The 19,196-nt window shown below is 43.8% G+C and overlaps 1 protein-coding gene across 2 annotated transcripts in view; it reads left to right on the top strand.

Annotated features, from left to right (window-relative positions):
* AMFR (autocrine motility factor receptor) overlaps positions 1-17,075 on the top strand; it is a 30,534-nt gene extending 13,459 nt beyond the window's left edge. Inside the window, exons 8-14 of one of the 2 annotated variants that reach the window (XM_052796234.1) lie at positions 106-216; positions 3,223-3,413; positions 5,093-5,196; positions 7,182-7,316; positions 8,972-9,055; positions 13,787-13,971; positions 15,497-17,075. In XM_052796234.1, the coding sequence (XP_052652194.1) occupies positions 106-216; positions 3,223-3,413; positions 5,093-5,196; positions 7,182-7,316; positions 8,972-9,055; positions 13,787-13,971; positions 15,497-15,647 (961 nt within the window). In that variant the 3' untranslated portion in view covers positions 15,648-17,075. The remainder of the gene's footprint in view (positions 1-105; positions 217-3,222; positions 3,414-5,092; positions 5,197-7,181; positions 7,317-8,971; positions 9,056-13,786; positions 13,972-15,496) is intronic. The other variant, XM_052796235.1, reaches the window with a different exon arrangement.
* The last annotated feature ends 2,121 nt before the right edge of the window (positions 17,076-19,196 follow it).

Raw genomic sequence — 19,196 nt, 5'->3', positions numbered from 1 at the left:
AAGTTAATGTGGAGGATAAGGTTTTCACAGCGTGGGATTCTTTAGACGAGAGGCCGTGCTGAGCTGGTGTAGTCATTACTTCTGTCTCTTCCTTTTTCTTTGTAGGTTTGCAGTTGCAACACCAGAGGAGCTAGCAGTCAATAATGATGACTGTGCCATTTGCTGGGACTCCATGCAATCCGCACGTAAACTCCCTTGCGGCCATCTCTTCCACAAGTACGTTTCTGGGGCTGGAGATGGTGCGCCTGACTGCAAAAAGGAAGGGGTATATGGGCATATGTGAAAGTTACAGCAGAATGACAAGTAATGAACTATCAGCAAAGCTGTGAATGCTTACTGCCTGGGTCATCTTGGTCGTCTTCTAATAACAAAGTACAACTCATGTTCGCTACTGTCATTTTCATGTTTGAGTTGTTTCCCCTGGTGCATTGTTTTCCCCCGCAAACTAAGAGTTTGCATCTTGTCAACTAACGGGTAGATAGTGCTGAGTTACGGTATCTCAATTGCAAGTCTGTACCCTGCCTTGCTGTGTAACTGCTTGCTAAAGCACACTCTTTCCCCACTTCCTTTATCCTATGCATCACCTCTTCCATGAGGGTATGTTGATTTTCAGGTGAGGAAGAAAAATTGGAGTTAGATCCTTAAGTACCTTTCAGATACTAACTTTGAAGAGAAAATGGGGAATATTTTTATATAGTGCATCCTTGCATGGTGATGAGTCCTCCAGGACAGTTGTGGAGGCCAGGTCTGATTATATGATTTCATGGGGGGATGAGTCCATCAGGGCTGTAAAAGAGATTAACCAAATTAGCTGAAGAGGTCCCTAACTAGCTGGTAGTTGCAACTGGGAGGCTCTTGGCCAAAGGATCTCTCTTTATACTGTTTCTTACGCTCACTCAGTAGTGAATAGTAGCAGATGCTTGTGGAGACAGTGTGCTGAGCTTGATGCGCCTTTTCTTAGATCTTTTGTAGCAGTGCTTACATTTTCATGCTTGTGCTTAAAAAATGAAAGGAGATATGGGGATTGAATCAGGAGTTTCTGAAGTGCCATGTGATTAACATGCATGGTCGGTTAAATTGTCCCTGTGGTGTCATATGAGCAAGTTACTTTCTGCAAATAGCTTTTTACTTTTCTGGTAAGCGTCAAACCAGAGGTTATAATCTATGTGCTAATTTGTTGTCATTTATGACAAACCTTGCCATAAATATTTATCTGTGTTCCAAGAAGTCTCTAATGAGATAATGTGCCTCCGTAGCAGAAACTCCTCTTTCAATGCTACTGAATCATATGAATATTTAATCACCTACTGAGCACTTGAGAAGCCCAGGGTCCTCTCTTCAGAAAGTTGTTTTCTCTGTATCTAGAATGATCCTTTTGGATTTTTTTCTGAAGCTAAGTTACACTTACCTCCTTGGTGCATTTAGGGAGGGAACATGTTACAGTGCGTGACCTATGCTTGCATATAAAACCAGATGTAATTAATAACCCTATTTACAACCTAAGAATGGTTTCTCTCCTCATAAAAGCCTAGTGATTTTGCCAACAGGCTAAATGTTGTGTCCATTCTCAATTATATGGGTTTTTTTTTCACAGCCATTTATTTGGAGTAGAAGAGAGGATGGCAGGAAAGATTCACGTTGCTGAGGTCAGCTCTGTGCCTAAATATTAAGGAAGTTTAATGGGAGTGGGTGTCTGAATCTTTTAAGCTCTGCTGAAACTCTCTCCTTTATCTTTTAGGAAGCAGTTGCTGCTCTAAAATGTTGCTGACCTTGACCTGTTGTTAGTCATCCTAATACTGAAGGGCTAGAGGTGACTGAGCCCTTCTGCCTGTGCAGTACTAAATGGGTATAACCATGGCTGCAAGCCTTTAGGGCTTAGTGCTGATGCAGGGTGAGAGGTGTTTGTGTCTGTTCCAGCATCTCAGTGGTTGAGCTGTTGAGGAGCAGCAGCATGGTGGTAGCTTGTGTCAGTCCAGGTGTTTCACAAGTGACCTTTTGAGTACAACTGTAGCAGGGGTTTGAGTTCGCTGCAGGCAGGGTGGTTTTGCTGTAGTAATGGAGACGAAGCTGGACAGCATCAGCAGTGCTAATGTGCTGGCTGTGCTGATGACCAAGGTGGTGGAAGATGGTAGATTTTTATTGTAGTGCTTTGGTTGTTTCTGGGAAACCCATCACTAATTTCTGAAGACTGTGTATCCCTCCATTTAAATTTGATGAAAAACACTTTGGCAATATGTCTATACATTACAGCTTCAGGAATTGTGCAGAGTGCTTGTATCCTTGACTTTGCTATAGTCCTGCAATTAGGGCTTTTTCCTTGCTCTGTCAGCCCAAACCTGTGATCTGTGCCTTTACTCCATTTGCAAGTACACAATTTGGGAAACAGGTTTATTTGACCTTTTTGTATGTCTCTACCTTTCTAAAGGGTTTTGAGAGCTTCTGCTGGAAAAAACCCCCACCCTGCAAGTGTGTAATATTGAGATATGTTCAGTTCTGTGAAATTCAGTTCTTCCATACTGAAAATTAGGTTTAACATGCCAACAAATACCACAACTGGGTCATATCAGTCTGAATCAAAAAGTAGGCACAGCTGCAAGTATTTAAACCTGCATTTCAAACACTTCTCACTTTCTGCAAGACAGCGAATGTTCAGAATTAAGTAAAGGTTGTAATGGCACAGTACTGGTTAGTATTAATAATATCTGTTTAGGTGGATCCCAGAATGGTGCTCACTTTGGTGGTGATTTGGGTATTGATATTTTTGAAAAGATACTTCAAAAACTTTGGAGGTGCCATTGCCACATCACACTGGCAGAACTGCTATGAAAATGTATCGGTATATTTGAAATACTTGTCCAGTTGTTTTTTGTCCTTTTTCAGTTGGGAATGGTGAGAGAAGAGAAATGTTTTGTTTCCCCTTCCAGGCAAAACTTGCTTGTTCTGAGTGAGACGGACAACAAACTTGGAGAGTGTTTTAAGTTTGTGATAAATATGCATGGTTGTTTATCAAAAGTGAACACTTGAGTATTTTCAGCTGAAAGAAATAAGAAACCTATGCCAGAGTCATCAGGAGCTCATCACGCATACCTCAAAAATTATCTCTGAGCAGTCTATGTGTTGATGTTCTGTACCGAATGTGCTACAGCTGCTTGATGTACTCGTGATACTGATGTCTTGGAAAAACGCTGCAAGCTCACCATAATATTACTGTTTTCCTGTCAGCTCATGCCTGCGGTCCTGGCTGGAACAAGATACATCTTGCCCCACCTGCAGAATGTCTCTTAATATCACTGACAGCCATCATGTGAGGGATGATCACCAAAGGGAAAATCTGGATGAGAACCTAGTCCCTGTGGCAGTAGCAGAAGGCAGACCACGCTTGAACCAGCACAATCACTTCTTCCACTTTGACGGTGAGCTAAGCAGATTTGACATCTGATGCTGTTGCCCAAATAAACGAAGGGAACATCCTTCTATAGAAAGGAATTCTGTCCATGCTTCAATTGAAACCTAAACCGTGCTTCTGCTTGTCTTTGTCAAACACGTATATGTTTCTTATGGTTCTTTTGCAAGAGCTTAGATCCGTGTCTCTGAAGTTGTCCAGAGCTACAGAGATTTCTTGAAAGATTTTGTACAAGTGCTCCCTTTTTCTTGATTTGTTGTGGGTAGCAGCTTTAATACTGGCATTTATTAATTGTGTGCTATGTGGACAAGCAGAATGGAAAATTCATGTGCCTTATTTTGTTACCAGGTGGTGGTTAATCAGTGACAGTCAAAGAGGAGAAAAACCTCTGTGGTGCAGTCTAAAAGTTGATCTTTCCCCTATCCCCTAGCTAATGTGAGGTTGTCAAAAGTCCATTTGCCACTCAATTTACAAGAAACTTGCAATGCTTGGTTAGGTGCAGAAGTCTGCAGAAGCTTATTCTTAGAAGGAATCATGTAACTGGAACAGTTTTACATGTTTTGGTTTTTTCAGTGGTGTGTTATAAGTACTCACAAAGCAGATGTGATTTCAGACCATGATGAGTTCTGTGTGTGCAGACAAACTTGTTCTGAAATAGACAGTTTCTGCTGCTTATCTTCCAGGATTTTTTATAGTTTTGGTATTGGTGTGTGCTTGTCTTCCTCAGTTTCCCGGGTTTTTGATGTCAGTCTTTGTTTCTCAGTAGGTTTCACTGGTGCGAATACTCTGCTTTGGCCTCTGTCCTTGTGGAGCTCCCATGATGTAGCTGAGATGCTGCAAACTTACGTAGTGACCCATTCTTCGTCTGTGCTCTGTTTTGCAATCTTTGGAGATTGTGGGAGGACAGTAATGGGCAGAGAAGGGTCAGACATTTCTAGGTACACTGAGACTGGCTGATAGCTTCTTGCATGGCTCCCACTTTTGGGGTGCTTTAGGTCTCTGAAGGACGTTTATATTTAGAATACCACTCTGGTTTTTTGATAGCTGAGCTCCCCAGTGCTCTCCTGTGGCTTGGAGACCCGCAAAATTACTGTGGAGGTAGAAGGAGAAGTGGCACAGAGCAAACCCTGTGTTTATTTAAACGGAAACGTGGAAGGAGGAGGGAGCCAGCCATGTGCCCTACTCTGTTGAGCCTAAGCACACAATTGCGGCAGTCACTTTGTTCGGTTACTCTGTGTCCCTTTATAGTAATATTTTCTCAGTGGTGCCAGCCACGTATAGGTGACCCGTTTTGGGACCAGATTCAGCCTGTTTAGAAGCTGGCCTGTTTTTAGTAAAATTACTGGAATTATTCATGTATTTTAGAATTGAATTTGGCTCTGGATTATTTTAATTTTTCTTTTAATGGGAACATTAAAACAAGAAAACAAGGATGTGTTGTTTTCTTGATCCTCTTCTAGCCCTCAGATTGTTAAGCCACTGACTGTGTTTGAAGAGACTACCAGCAGTTACTGATTTACTCCAGCCCGTCTCCGCATTTGGGAGACCTTAGGGGTGGATTGCACTGCAGAACTCCCCATATGTTCCCTGTGGAAGTATGAAGACTTATGTTAAATACATGTAGAAGTACTTCGCCTGCTGAGAACCTCATGTTCTTGCTTGACTTTCTTGGTGATTTCTTATTCTTAGGCTCTCGAATTGCCAGCTGGCTGCCCAGTTTTTCAGTAGAAGTGATGCATACTACAAACATCCTTGGTATTGCACAAGCCAGCAACTCCCAACTTAATGCTATGGTAAGACTGCTTTAATAGTTTGCACCTCAGCTTTTCTGTTTGTATTGTGTGGGGGGGGAAGGAGGTACATGCAGAAGGAGAACATAATGGGGAAGGCAAAACAGTGTATAGATGCTACGTGAAAGCTATTTTTTTTGAGTGAGAGAAGCTTTATTTTAGTGAAGTTAGGGCTATATATTGGTTCAAATGTGCAAACATAAAAACAGGTCTGGAGGTAGGTAAACGAGGGAGAAAAATTACATGGACTTTCTGTGTAGATAGGCAGACTTTATCTCAGCTTGCTTAGTGCAACTTAGCTTTTTTTCAGTACTTATCTTCACTCACAACTTGCAGTAGCAAAGGGTGTGAGTCTGTAACCAGAGAATTTACCTGTTTTTCAAGTGGTAACTGATCAAACCCATTCTATAGGTTTTATTTTTTTAGTATTTATTTTTAATAGCACTAAGCTCCAAGATAGCTGTTTCTGGTTGTCTTGTCAGTGTGAGATGGGGCTTTCTGTAGCACAGTCAACTCTTGCTGATTCATGATGATGATAACAGTGTCGAGGATGAAATCCCAGGTTTGTTGACTTCATACATAAACACTCTAATGTAGTACAAAAAGAGAAGGATATGGCCCCATGAAACACACTCATTTAGTTGGAGAGGTGCTGTCTCTTTTGAGTTCTTAAAGCTACTGTGTGCTATAGCATGTTACTAAGTGTTCAGTGAGGTGTCTCATGAAAGTGATGTAATTTTCTGAATGTGAAATCTCTCCCATAGCCTTCACTACTGTTTGAGACTCAACAGGATAAGGCCACAATTTTTAGGGGGTTTGAGGCAAGGCAGGCAGGGAATGGTAAGGTGTTGGCAGATGATTTACTAGTTAAATATGCAGGAGCTCTCCATCTAAGGTCAGTTTAGTTTTTCTTTTACTGGACACAGTGACACAAATGGGTTTTTGTTAAGGATGAGTAATGATTTCTTAGCATTGTGTATTATTAAAAGTACAGTAGCAACTTATGTTAAAATGCCTACTTTAATGGGAAGGCCCAGGTTAGAAAACTACTAAAATGTTACACATTTTTAATAGAAAAGTGAAATTCTCTGTTACGTTACTGAATAAAAACCTAGGGAAGTATTTCGAGGGAAAGGCCAGAGGCTGAAATGCTACATCAGTTGTTCTGGTCACAGGTTAGTACAATGGAGAGTTAGGTTTGCTGTAGTTGCTTGTGTTTGAACCTACTGTCAGCTGGTGCGTAGTTTTTGCTTTGCTGTCAAAACTCCTTCCACCCTTCTTTTCTCCCCTGTAACTTTCAGCATTAGTTAAAATACAGATTTTAATATTTAATGAAGTCTAGTTGTTGGACTCTAAAAGCGTATTATTTGTCTGCCCTCTTACTTTTATCTATTTAATTTGGTTATTATTTAAGTAACTTGAAATTCAGTAATATCAGTTCCCTGACAACTCAGTTTAATTTACTTGAGCTTTCAGACCCTATTAAACTGGTTTGTAGGCAAGCTGGCTGGAGAGAGTAGGTTATTATAACTTATTCCACTTGTCCTTACCAGTACCATTTTGGAACCCGTCTGGGACAAAGAAAAAAAAATTTATTTTTTTTTTTCAGTGTTGATCTAACTTTCAGTCACTCATGTGAATTTTGTATAGATCTTTATTAAAAAGGCTGTCATAAAAAGAGGGTTGGGAAGCTTTTGAAACCTTTGTGCATCTACAAGAACTGTTCAGGAGCCTAAATTTTCAGGACCATGTGGTGTCTCCATAGGAGTTTCAGTTTTGCTATTGACTTCAGTGGAGTCAAAATATTGCCCTGTAAGTCATTGCCAGCATGAGTTTTCTTTCTCTTGTTTTTCTTTCTGTGTGTGGGTTATCATATCATAAACAGCATCTTTGAGCTGTTCATTTTTTAAATCTCTTTTTGTTGAGATACTTACCAGCTAACTTTTATTTACTGCTGATACTGACTGTATAAACCTTGCTTTCTCCAGGCCCATCAGATTCAGGAGATGTTCCCTCAGGTTCCGTATCATTTAGTTCTACAGGATCTGCAGCTAACTCGTTCTGTAGAGATCACCACTGACAACATCCTAGAAGGGCGCATCCAGGTACCTTTCCCCACACAGGTAAGTCATAAGACTGTGCACCTAAAATGGCTGACTGACTGACTTACCACTGAACTGAGCCTGTTAATAATGAGTGAGGGGAATGAGGTACGTTGAAGCCCTGGTGAATCCAGTTTAGCTTAATGCAGTAGTATTCTTCAGATTTTACTTGTAGGAAGATGTTGCAGTTGGAAGCACCAAACCAGTTTTGGCAGTCTAGTATATGTTATACCTCCGTGTTGCAACTTCCAGTTCAATTGGAATGTCTCACAGTGGTGTGTGATTGATTGAGGTATATGTGTCTGTTCCTTGCTCTGGCCCTTAGAAGAAGGCCTTTTAATGTATTAGGATTGGTCTCAGGTGTGCTCCAGCATTATCCGTTTGTAATACAGGTGTCCTGGTTTCGGCTGGGATGGAGTTAATTTTCTTCCTAGTACTTGGTACTGTGCTGTGTTCTGGGTTTAGGATGAGAATAATGTTGATAACACACTGATATTTTAGTTGTTGCTGGGCAGTGCTTACAGTAAGTGAGGGACTTTGCAGCTTCTCATGCTGCCCTGCCAGCAAGGCGGCTGGGGAGTGCACAAGAAGTTGGGAGGGGACACAGCTGGGACAGCTGACCCCAACTGACCCAAGGGATATTCCATACCATGTGACGTCATGCCCAGTATATAAACTAGGGGGAAAGCTGGCTGGGGCGCTGCTGCTCGGGCACAGGCTGAGCATTGGTTGGTCGGTGGTGAGCAATGGTTTTTTATTTGCATCACTTGTTTTTCTTGGGTTTTATTTCTCTCTCTTTTTGCTATTTTCCTTTTCATTACAAATTATTATTATTTTATTTCAATTATTAAACTGTTCTTATCTCAACCCATGAGTTTTCTTACTTTTACCCTTCTGATTCTCTCCCCCATCCCACTGGGGTGGAGCGAGTGAGTGGCTGTGTGGTGCTTAGTTGCCAGCTGGGGTTAAACCATGACAACAGGGTATTTTCTTTATGAAGGAAAGTCAGAGTTTATCACCCATGCCCTATAGCTTGCCCCTGATGATGTGATTAGACTGCAGAATGCATGAAGTGCTTGTCTGTTCAGTCTCAAACATGTTATATGGTGCCAAATTCTGGTAAAAAAAGTCAGATTTTATTTTTTCTTCGTTTAAATCTCTGTAAATGCAGTATATTCAGTCATGTACCAAAAATATATTGAAAATATCCTAGCTAGATGAGAGACAAATATTTGCTCAGTTAAAGCAGCTCTTCTCAGTCGCTCTTGTGCAGAGCCTTTAGAACATTTCCAGTTGATTTCTCTGCTGACAGATAATTGAATTGTACCACTTAGGAAGGTTTTCTGCAAAGAAAGTAGTCGGCAAAATGATGCCTTGTTCTTAATTAGTGATAGCAGATTTCAATAAAGCAGTCTGGGGACAATGTTTCTGTTAATAAGAATATCGAATTCTGGTTCTGTGCACATCAGATAGTACTGTTATCTGGAGTCTGCATGTGGGGAAGCAGAGAGAATTCTCTTTCAGCACAGAGCATTCTGTTTACTGCTAACTTATCTGTTTCCAAATTGAACATAACGCATGACGTTGCAGAGGGCAGAGTTTGAATGTATTCAAAGAGCTTGTTTTTGTTTTGCCATTTCACACACTGTATTAAACCCATGATGTTTGCATTTCAGCGTGCAGATAGCATTAGACCTGCGTTGAACAGTTCTGTGGAACGGCACAGTACTGATCAGGAGGATACTGAAACTGTCACCCAGGTAATTTGGCATAAAAATGGGCCAAAAGCACAATTAGAAGCTGCATGAATAGGTAAAGGCATTTGGTTCCATACCGGGTCAGGTTGGTGGCAGCCCTTGGTTGCATTTCACACCAGAACTAACACTGCCAGGCAACTGAAGTAAGACTTCAGCATGGTGCCCCTGTAAAGAACTATCGTGTGTGCTTTTCTTTTTCCTCCGTGAAGGAAAGCGCTCTTGAGTGATACAAAGAACAGAAAAAGATCATCTCTCTGTTCACGTCTGGTCAGGCCCGTGCTCATCTGTGGAATATGAAGAGCAGGATGCTTTGCTCTTCCCCTTCCTCTTCCCATTCCCATTCTGTATGTCTCAAGACACTTCCCTTAAAATGAGTAGTTTTTCTCTTCTGGGTACAAGAATTCTTTTGTGTTCTGGAGAAGGGACTTGAAGGCATGGGGAGCTTTGGTGTGAATGGAGTGGCATACAAACAGGACCACGAGATAACAGCCCTTTTACATATAAAGCACAATAATGGGTTTTGCTGTTCTTCACTAAGGGCTTTATTAAGCAGCATGTGCTAGCTAAAATGTGCCAGGAAGAAAAAAAATTAGCCTGCGAATAGAATAAGGTCTCATTCCACTTGTTTTTTCCGCTGACTGTAGTAGCAAAATCATGAGGGTTTCTGTTTTATAAACCTCCCTCTCCATTGGCTTAGAAAGAGAGTGAACTTGTGAGACAGCTGACTTTCTGCCTCTGCAGCCTTTAATAACCTAAATAGCCAACCTGTTACTCACCTGAAACTGAAGTGTGGCACTTCCCTTGTTAGCAGGTTGCAAGACAGAAAAAAACCTTTCATTTGATTTGGTACTGCAGTTGAGACTGAAGAAGGGGTGGTGGGGATTGGTACAGGTGTTTGATAAGAGCCTGGGGTTGGAGATGCAGAACTGCAGGAATGAAAATCTTGATCTGGGTCTAGCAACTCTTGAGTAACTTTTTGGGTTAACTTGAAGGTTTTGGTGGCATTTCCCCTGTTCTTCATGAGTGAAACCTCTCTTTCTACAAATGGTATCTAACTAGTTTTCCTTAGCTTGGTACTGGCTTCAGATCCCACTTTGAATGATTGTGTTGCTATTCACCTTTCTTCCTTCCTGCCTGGCACTGCCTGTGTCTCTGTCCTTCCTTCTCCAGAACTTGAAAAACCTGGGAGTGGTGTTCATACGTCATGTCATTGAGCACGTGCTCTCTAATAGTGACGTCTTCTTGCTTTGAATTACAGCTAAGCACTTTGCTCAAATGATGTGTTGGAGCGAGTGGCGGTTTGGATGGAGAATGTATTTTTATTTTGTAGAATAGCACAGTGATAGCCTGGAGGTACGTGAATGGTTACGAATTACCTGCAGCTTAGTGGGGCTGCTGGTAGCTGTGTGTGTGGGCTGAACTGGTGGCCTCTGCGCAGGTTTTCCCGGATGGATATTTACTGTGCCCAATGGGATTCACAGGCAAAGGCTGAAGTGGGAGACTGAGACTGCCGTGCACTGAGAGAAACTTGCTGCTGGGTAGCATTGTGGAAGCTCCAGTTGCTGCTGTCCTCCTCCTGCCTCATAAATGCTTTGTGCATTTGGTGTTAACTTAGGCTGGCTTCAAACAAGCTGATCACCCTTGTTACGTAGCCACAGAGATCTACCTAGGAGTCAAGCTTGCTTACCTCCTTGCTATTGATAGTATTTCTGTTGTGCAGAGAAGACTTGGGAGCCTAGGGGTGTTTTTCCTCTAGGAAACTCCCGTCACTTTTGTGTCTCTGATTTTGCTTTCATTTTTTAACTGAGTACCTGGTGTATTGTAGATGTTCTCTTCTTGCCAGAAGAATGTGTTGCTGTAGTCAGTCAAACTCTTGTCTGTGTGGAAAGGTCTAAGCAGCAAACAAGCTAATTCAGCAGGTTGCGCTTGATTTTTAAGAATGCAAGTAGGAAGGGACATAAGAAGCCATCATCATCTCCTCTGGGTGAGACTTGAATTTCCAAATAGTGAATAGATCTAACTTCACACCTTATGACACAGTCCCTGAGAGAGACCGTGGCAGCTGTAGTTGCTTTGTGCTGCAGCCTTAGAGTAAGTTTTACAAGCTTTTAATCTCTTTTCTTATTTTTTAAAATCAACATACACACTGGGGATCTTTGTAGCTCTCCAACAGCAAGTGGCAGACCCACTGGAGCTCTGCTTGTTGGAAGTAACACTTCTTAGGGGAGCTAATGTGCTTAAATAAAAGCACCCTTCTTCCTAAGTAGCGTTGGTTTTCCTCTGTGCCATACATCATATTGACTTAATTCCATCTAGAATCCAAAGGTCTTAAGATAGAGATAATGACTGATTTTTTTTTTTTTTTTTCTTCCCCCGCCAGATGTAGCTTATGGTTTTGGGGTGTCAGTGCTGACATAATGTCAGGGTAGTTGAGAGACAACTCTGAGCACCATCATGGTATAAATGGTGTTAAAGGTTTGTGAGATAATGCTCTAAACATTGACAGCTTCTAACAGTCCTGGCCTGTACACTTAGCAAGATGCTGTGCACATACTTTTCTCCAGTTGTGCATCGAAATGCTAATGCTTCCAGCATTGTGCATAATGCTCTACACGCTCCCTCTCCATCACTATCATTGCTTTCCCTCCCCTCTTTTTTGACTCTGCTGTTACTCCCTATAAGAAGGGATCCCAGAGCAGCTGTAGCTACTTTCTGCAAGCTTGTATTTTCCTGTGCTAAAATGTATTTAAAGATTATCCCTCACATTTGTGTGTGTGTGTGTGTTTATCTGTTTCTGTAATCCTGGGTGGAGATTGGGTAGGACTGCTCAGACCTAACTAGTAAGCTGCTGTTAAAAAGCCGAAGCTTGCCTGGTGCAGCTCTTGCCCTCCCCTTCCTTGAGAATCCAGTTTATTATCATTGCTTAAGTAGTTGGTGACTCTATTTAGAGACACTTCTAAGGCATCCCATGGCCTTCATGAAACTAACTCTTTTTTCTCTTAGAGCCTGAAGGAGGAGTACTTTCTGTATTGTATAGGTTTCTGCATCTGAGGTCTGCTGTTATACTGAGGCTTGTCATAATCTTTACTGCAATTAGGTTTGATATTTTTGTCTCTAAAACCTCCTCAGTAACCACTCTCATGCTCAGATAGAAGAATGGGCTCCGGGTACTGATTTTTTGCATCTTTGTAACAATACAAAAAACCCCCAAACTTTAGGTGAGCTGGCTTGCAACTTCTGATACAAATGGTCCGGGGCAGTGGGGGGGGAGTGATCTTGCCTGAACATCAACCATAATGAGTGCCCTCCTCACTGCTTTACCCAACAGAGCTTCCCTTTTCCATGTCCACCTGTGTGGTAATTGGAAGCAGCAGTCAGGTTGCTCCATACTTGTTCCTCTGGGTCTGCCGAGGTCATTCTAGCACTGGGTAAGATCTGTGAGGTCATTCTGTGGAGCTCTTTCTTTGTCCTCTTGAATGTGGCATTGCTTTGAGGCAGTCTAACAGTGCCCCTTCCGTAAATTCCAGCGTGCTGGGAGTTTTGCTGAAATAGGCTGAACACATATACTTGTGTTGGAGGTTGCAGTGTTTGTACTGCTCTGGCCTGGGCCCTGGTATTCCTGCTTGGTTCACCTAGCTGATGGGAAGTGACATTTGTCTTGGTTTTCGCTCTCTGAAGGCGTTGCGTCGGGGAGATGGCATTATTGGTATGTCTCTAGGGCTTTGGAATGACTCAACTTGTTTTGCACATCAGCTGCTGAAACCTGTGTGTTGCATGCTGTGATGCTGCTGAGTCTGGGCTGTTGGGACTTGAGCAGCGGTCCCCCTGCAGTGCCCACATAACCGGCTGTCGAGGCTCCTGCGGTGGGTATACCAAAGGCCCAAAACTAGGTGGTAGGAGCTGACTTTAATACTTCTCTGATGCTTCCTTGTGTGAGTAATCCTCTGGGATACCAAATGATGGCTAAAGCCTTAAGCCCTTCATTGAGGTGATTTGTTTCTTGACGCTACTGTGCTTAGTAATGTCTTGCTTTTCCATCGTAGAGCTGATCTGATCGTATATGACAGGATGTGATCAGGATAGGCTGTTTCACCTATGCTAGTTCACCAGCATCATCATTCATTGGCTCAATTTTCACATTAGTGTTGTCAGCCAGCTGTCAAGGGTGAAAAGGTACTATGTGCAGGGCTGCCAGCTTCTTTTATTGACAGGCCATGCTTGGGACAGTTGCCAGCCTTGCTCCGGCAGCCCAAATACATGATAATTTGGGTGCTGCAGCACCCGGTGAACCGAAGCCTCATTAATTCCCTTCTCAAGCACACATCCTCTTGGCAAATACATTTGTTATTCATTCCTTAGTATACGGATTTCTGCTTTTTCACTCTTTACTGTTGCATTGCTTGTTAAGTCAGCTGCAGAATCTGACTATTTCAAATGCTCCATTTTCATAGAGCATTAATTATGAGTAATTAATGTTTGTCTTTGAGATTACTTTCAAACATGGCATAAAAGATACAGTATACAGGCTCTTTGAACACGTTTTGAAATAGCTTTGTTCTGTATTTTGGCTGGGGTTTTCGAAGGAGCCCAAGGGAATTGGGTACAGCAGGTGAAAGTCTAGTTTCTTCCAATGGCTCTGAAAATGACAGTTCTTTGTAGCTTGTTGATTTGATGCAAAGAAACCCTGATAGCAAATTTTGCAAAGACTTAACGACTTTTTTCCTTTTCTCTTAGACTGAGAGAGTGCCACTTGAACTCAACTCAAGACTGGAAGAAATGGTGGAATTCAGCGAAATGGAAGCAGAGCCTAGTGAAGCAGAAGATTTTGAGGCCAGGGGAAGTCGCTTTTCAAAGTCAGCTGATGAAAGGCAGCGTATGTTGGTTCAGCGGAAGGAGGACTTGTTGCAGCAAGCTCGAAAGTATGTTCCTTCCTAAAACTCCAGCCCGGCCACTCGGTTGTAGTCCCCCAGAATGGGTTTCAAATGTATTATGACCACTGAGAGCCTGGGTTGATGCAAAAAGTAGTAGGAGGAATGAATACATCTGCTACAGCAGGCTCAGGATCCTGGTTAAGACAACCGTCACTGATAAACCCAATTCTGAAATAGTGTCATGTGTCCCAATGTGTACACAGCTTCCTAAGTGGTTGAGCCAAAGCTCTTTGAAATCAGAGGAGGTTTCTCCAGCTTCACTGGGCTTTAGTCTGAGCCTGTCCTGAGAACACATTACTTGTGTTGAGTCCTCTAGTCATCTTTAGCTTATCTCATGGCATAGGTGTCAGCCCGCAGTGCCTGTGCTGTTGCAGCTGAAATTACTGTCGAGCACCACTCTTTCCAGATACAGAACGAATGTCTTAAGCACAAAGCAGCGTAGAGTTGACAGATGACCATTTACTAAAGCACGCCAGAGGAGCTTGTGACCAGCAAGTCAATGCTGCTGAAGAAAGAGTGGCCAACTTTTAACCATTTCTTTTAGCCCAACTAGTAATAGGTGTTAGAGGTAGAATTTAACTTTTTTCACATGCATTCCAGTCATGTTGGTGAACTTTACTAGCATCCAGTTGCTGATAGAGAATAAAAAGTGCTTTAGGGATGTAGAGAAAACTTTTCAGCATTTGTCACAGATGTTGTCCCTTCCTTTGTATCGCAGGGAGACTACTGAAAGGGTCTACAAAAACTACACTGATTTATGCGTCCTTTGGTGTTACCAGGCTACCTACATTCTTTTTTTTTTCCACACTGAAATGCCTTCATATAAATAACTGGGGGTATGACACCTTTTAAGAGTTCATCTGTAAATAGGCTTGCTCCTGGAATAATTTTTCCTTGATGTTCAAAAAATGTCATTTAGGGAGACAAAGTGTTTTTGTTTTTCTGCTTTACTGGTTCCCTTTCTGCATTGAAGAGCCGTGAAATTGCAGACCACTATATTTTGTCACTAAGTGTAAAAATTCATTGGGATGTCAACTCTGGCAGCTGCTTCCTTGTATTTTTGCCTTCCCTTACACTTTGCAGTCCTAGTGCCCCTTCTGTCAAACGCTTACTTGTTGCCATCAGCGAATGACTTCGTATGGTAGACACTGCCAGCGTCTTACAAGTGGTAGAATAACAGGGACGTAGAGATTCAGTGACTCACTTGCAGTCTCGGTGAATTGCTCTGAGTTAAAAGTAGAGCCCACACCTTTAGAACTGGCTCTCTCCCACAGGCCTGAGGACCTTGCACAAAAACTAAGAGCTTCTACCAACTCTGCAAAGTCGATCGTAGGTTATATGGGCTCTTGGGTTTTTTTGAGTATGTAGCTTGTGTGCGCTTTTATCAAGGTATTTTCTTGCTTTCGGTGTGCCTTGCACCCTCCCTTACTTCATGGATGGACCAGTGAAGTATTTTCCAGAGCCAAAATGAGGTGGGCTCTGCTTACCCATCTTTTCCTTTTTCCTCTTGCAGGCGTTATTTAAACAAAACCTCCGATGAGGAGTTGACTACAGAGAAGCCCTCTCCTCTGCCTGAGGGAGCGTCTGCTGATCCCGTCACCCTGCGTCGCAGGACACTCGCTGCTGCTGCTGAACGGAGACTTCAGATGCAGCAGAACTCTTAGCGCTCATTGCCCCTCCTTCCTCCTCCTTGTGAGCAATGTTGAATAAATAAATTAAATACAACCCCCCCCCCGCGCTTTCTATACCAGCAGGAAAGTGTCTCTTCAGAGTTCAGCTAGCTGTGCTGTCGAGTGAGCTGGCTGCCTCTCTGCTGTATAAAGCATGTGGTCTAATAATGTTTGGACAGCTGACAAATTAACCTTTTTTGTAATATTTTCTATGTGATGTTGATCCCCTCCACAAACAAAAGGCAATTTCTAAACCACGGGCATGATTTCTGCAGCTAGCATGAGGTATTAGGCTGACTGCACAGCAGAGGCTGGGGAAAGAGTGTTCCAAATTGGCAGCTGTGGGTGTAGGTCACAAAGGGCACTGGCATGTTCAGCTCAAGATCAGGGAGAGTTACTCCGAGAGGGAAGAAAGCTTAGAAATTTGCAGCAAACCCTGCATTAGATGAGCAGGCGCCCACTCTTCAGTCCCTGTTCGTGTTGACAGTGAAGGGCATTACATAGACCAGCACGAAGGGCTAGGGTAGCATTGCTGGAAAGTCAGTTCTCAGGCTGGATGGACGTTGTCTAGCTACATAACAGAGAAAACTGAATTCATGAATTGTGCAGCAAAGCACCGATTCACATCAGTTCCAGCATAAAATAGTTTGTTTACCGTTGCTGGGCTCTTCTGCACTGGCAGATGTCTGGCTCTGTTCACTCCCCAGGCGTGCACTGTTTTCCTTTGCCTTTTATGGCCAGAAACGAGTGAGAGACTGAGGGGAATCAAGTGAAGAAGAGGGGGTGTAAGGCAAGGTTACAGCCCCTGCGATTCAGTGTTACCATAAGCCAAGGGAGTACGATAGAAAAACCTGCCTGTTCTGGACTCCAGAGCAACATGGATGAGACTTCATGGAGATAGCTCCGATATCGTGCTTGTTATTTCATTTTTAACCCCACAACTTCACTGCGAGTTTATTCAGCAAGACTGGAGGAGTTGGGGCAGCTGGACCTTAGGCTGGCTGCAGCCCAACCTGCTAACTTCTGATTTTTCTAAAGAACTTTTGACACGAGATCTACTTGGAGCCGCTGATGCTAGCTTGCATAGTTGAATTTTACATGGCAGTGACTTAATTTTTAAACTTCTGAAGAGTGAGTTCTAGTATCACTGTCCTTTAGAAGGAGCCCAGTATTATCTAGAATTGTTGGTAACTTTTTTTACTGTTGGTTTTTAGGACATTTGGAGGTGAATTTAATGAGAGGAGTTGCATCGATGTTTAGGTGAAAATAATTTATTTCAGTAAAACTCTTTGGGAAGCCTTACCTTGCAATGCTATTAGTAAACTTCAAAGAATTTTTTTAAGATCTTTGGTTTTGCTCAGAGCACAGCTGTTTTGTTTTTATTGTTAAAAAATAAAATAAAATCTTGGTCAGTGTTGGAAATTGTTTGGAAATTTCTGTAGTGTGACTTCTCGTATTCCTGGCATGCGTTTGGTTTGTAAATGTAGCGCCTGCACTTTGGTCCCCTTCGGTTCCCCCTTTCTATCGTGGTGAAGGGGAGCTCAGCCGCCTGACACCAGGTGTAGGAACATTTTCCCAACCCTTGAGTTGCAGAGCAGTAATTGCTACCGGAATTCAGTCGTGCTGTGAACATGGAAATGGAAGAGAAATAGTGTCTGGAGGGACTGTAAAAATAAAGTGGAATTTTGAACGGTCTGGCAGCTCTGGAAGGGATGAGAGCTGTTGTACGTGTAAACAGTACAGAGTTTGGGTCTTTATTCAAGCAGCAGAGTTGACGTACCCCTGGGAGTGCAGACAGGAGAGAAGACAGCACAGAAATCCTCCTCAGGGGCTCTGGGTTTCCTTGAGTTCCTCCTCCTTGCTGCATTCCTGGGAGATTTTGAACGTGATGATGCATTTTGTACTCGATGATGCAAAATGACCCCAGCTTCATCTTAGCAGAGGAGATGCCTGCAGCCGGGACAGATTTTGACCTAGCTTTGGGCTTGCAAGATCTCCACTGCCTTGGCACGTCCTCTCCCAGGCTGCCCACCTTCCAGGGGAGGGAGCGCGATGCCCTGAAGAGGTTTCCTTCCTCCTCTTCAAAGACAGAAGGTGAAGAGCCCCTGGTTCCCCAGGGATTAGCTGGCCGGCAGTGGTGCACACAAAGCACCTCCCCCTACTTCTGGTGCTCTGTGAGCTGTGTGGTGTCTTGGCCACCCCAAATTGCACCACTACAAAAAAAGGACCTGGGAAGGCACTGGTAAAGCGGCTCTTCTTGGCTACTGGCCCTCTCTCTGCATGCTGAGGGACCCTGCTGTGGAACCCAGTCCTCTGCCCAGCAGCGGATCAGTGGGGAAGGAGAAAATGCTGCGAGCCTGTCCTGCCTAAACCCCTCTTGCCCAAGATCCTGCAATTGCTGGGGCTGCAATAGAGAGGAGTAAAGGGGCTGCTCGACATGCATGGGTGGAGGGAGGCTCCTGGAACTAAGCCAAGGAGGGCCGGGGATGTTTTGGAGACTCTTGGGCGCTTCCTTCTGGTCTTAGCTTCTCCTCTGGTTGGATTCCTGACCTTTTCCCGGCAGCTTTTCCCTTTGCTCCCTCGGGAGCGGGGCCTGGCCAGCCGCTGGATGGCAACCTTGCCTGCAGCACTTGCAAAATGACCTCCTTCAGCCATGAAAGGCTGGTTTGTGTGGAGGAGCCCACAGACCAGCGGTGGCCTCTTGGCTGGCTCCAGCATCCCTGGAAAGGGAGGTCATCCGAGGAGAAGCCGGATTGACTTCCCCAGCCCCAATACAAGCTACTTCTGGATCGCTGTGAACAGCAGGAACCTCGAAGAAACCATGTTGTTCAGGAGATGCCACTGCGTGACAGCGGCTTTTCTAACCAGCCTTCCCTTCTGCGGGCTGGGGGTATGCGACATTCGGTGGGTGGTCCGGCGTAAAGCCGAGGTGGGGGGGTCCTGGCTGTTTGGGTAACCTTCCCTATGGGTTTGCTGGTGGGCTGTGTGGTCCCACGGGGTTTGGAAGCGTCCCTGCGGCTCGGGAGGGGAAGGCGAGCGCGGTGCCGAGAAACCAGCCCTGTGCCAGAGCTGCACCAAGGGGCAACAGGCTCTCGGGTGGCCCAGCTGCCATCACGGTGCCCAACGCCAGTGTGTACAGGAGCCAGGGGTCCCGGGATTAAGGAGAATCCAAAAAAAACCCACCAAAACCCCCAAACAAACCTCAAATTCCTCCTGCAGTGGGGAGAAAATCTCAACTTTCTTGGAAAACCTTCCCCTCTATCTTAGGGGGAAAAACTCGCCTCTCGTGGGATTTCTGATGTTGCCTCAAACTGAAGGACTCACGCTGATGTCTATCTTTGCATTTCCAAAAGAAGGAAAAATATTTTCTTGCTTGGGGGGAGGGAATTTTTGCTCCTGGTGGTGTTCTGAAGCAACCTGAGCCATCTGGAAGGGGTTCCATGCACCACCTTCCCGAGATTTGCACCCAATTCTTAGCTCAGCCCCTCCTGCCTGTGCTACTGGCAGCAAAGCCCCCCCAAAATGTGACTTTCAGTATTTTTT

Source organism: Harpia harpyja, chromosome 9, assembly GCF_026419915.1.
Source record: "Harpia harpyja isolate bHarHar1 chromosome 9, bHarHar1 primary haplotype, whole genome shotgun sequence".
NCBI lineage: Eukaryota > Metazoa > Chordata > Aves > Accipitriformes > Accipitridae > Harpia > Harpia harpyja.
The sequence above is the reverse complement of the archived record's forward strand: the minus strand, read 5'-3'. Positions and strand labels throughout refer to the sequence as shown.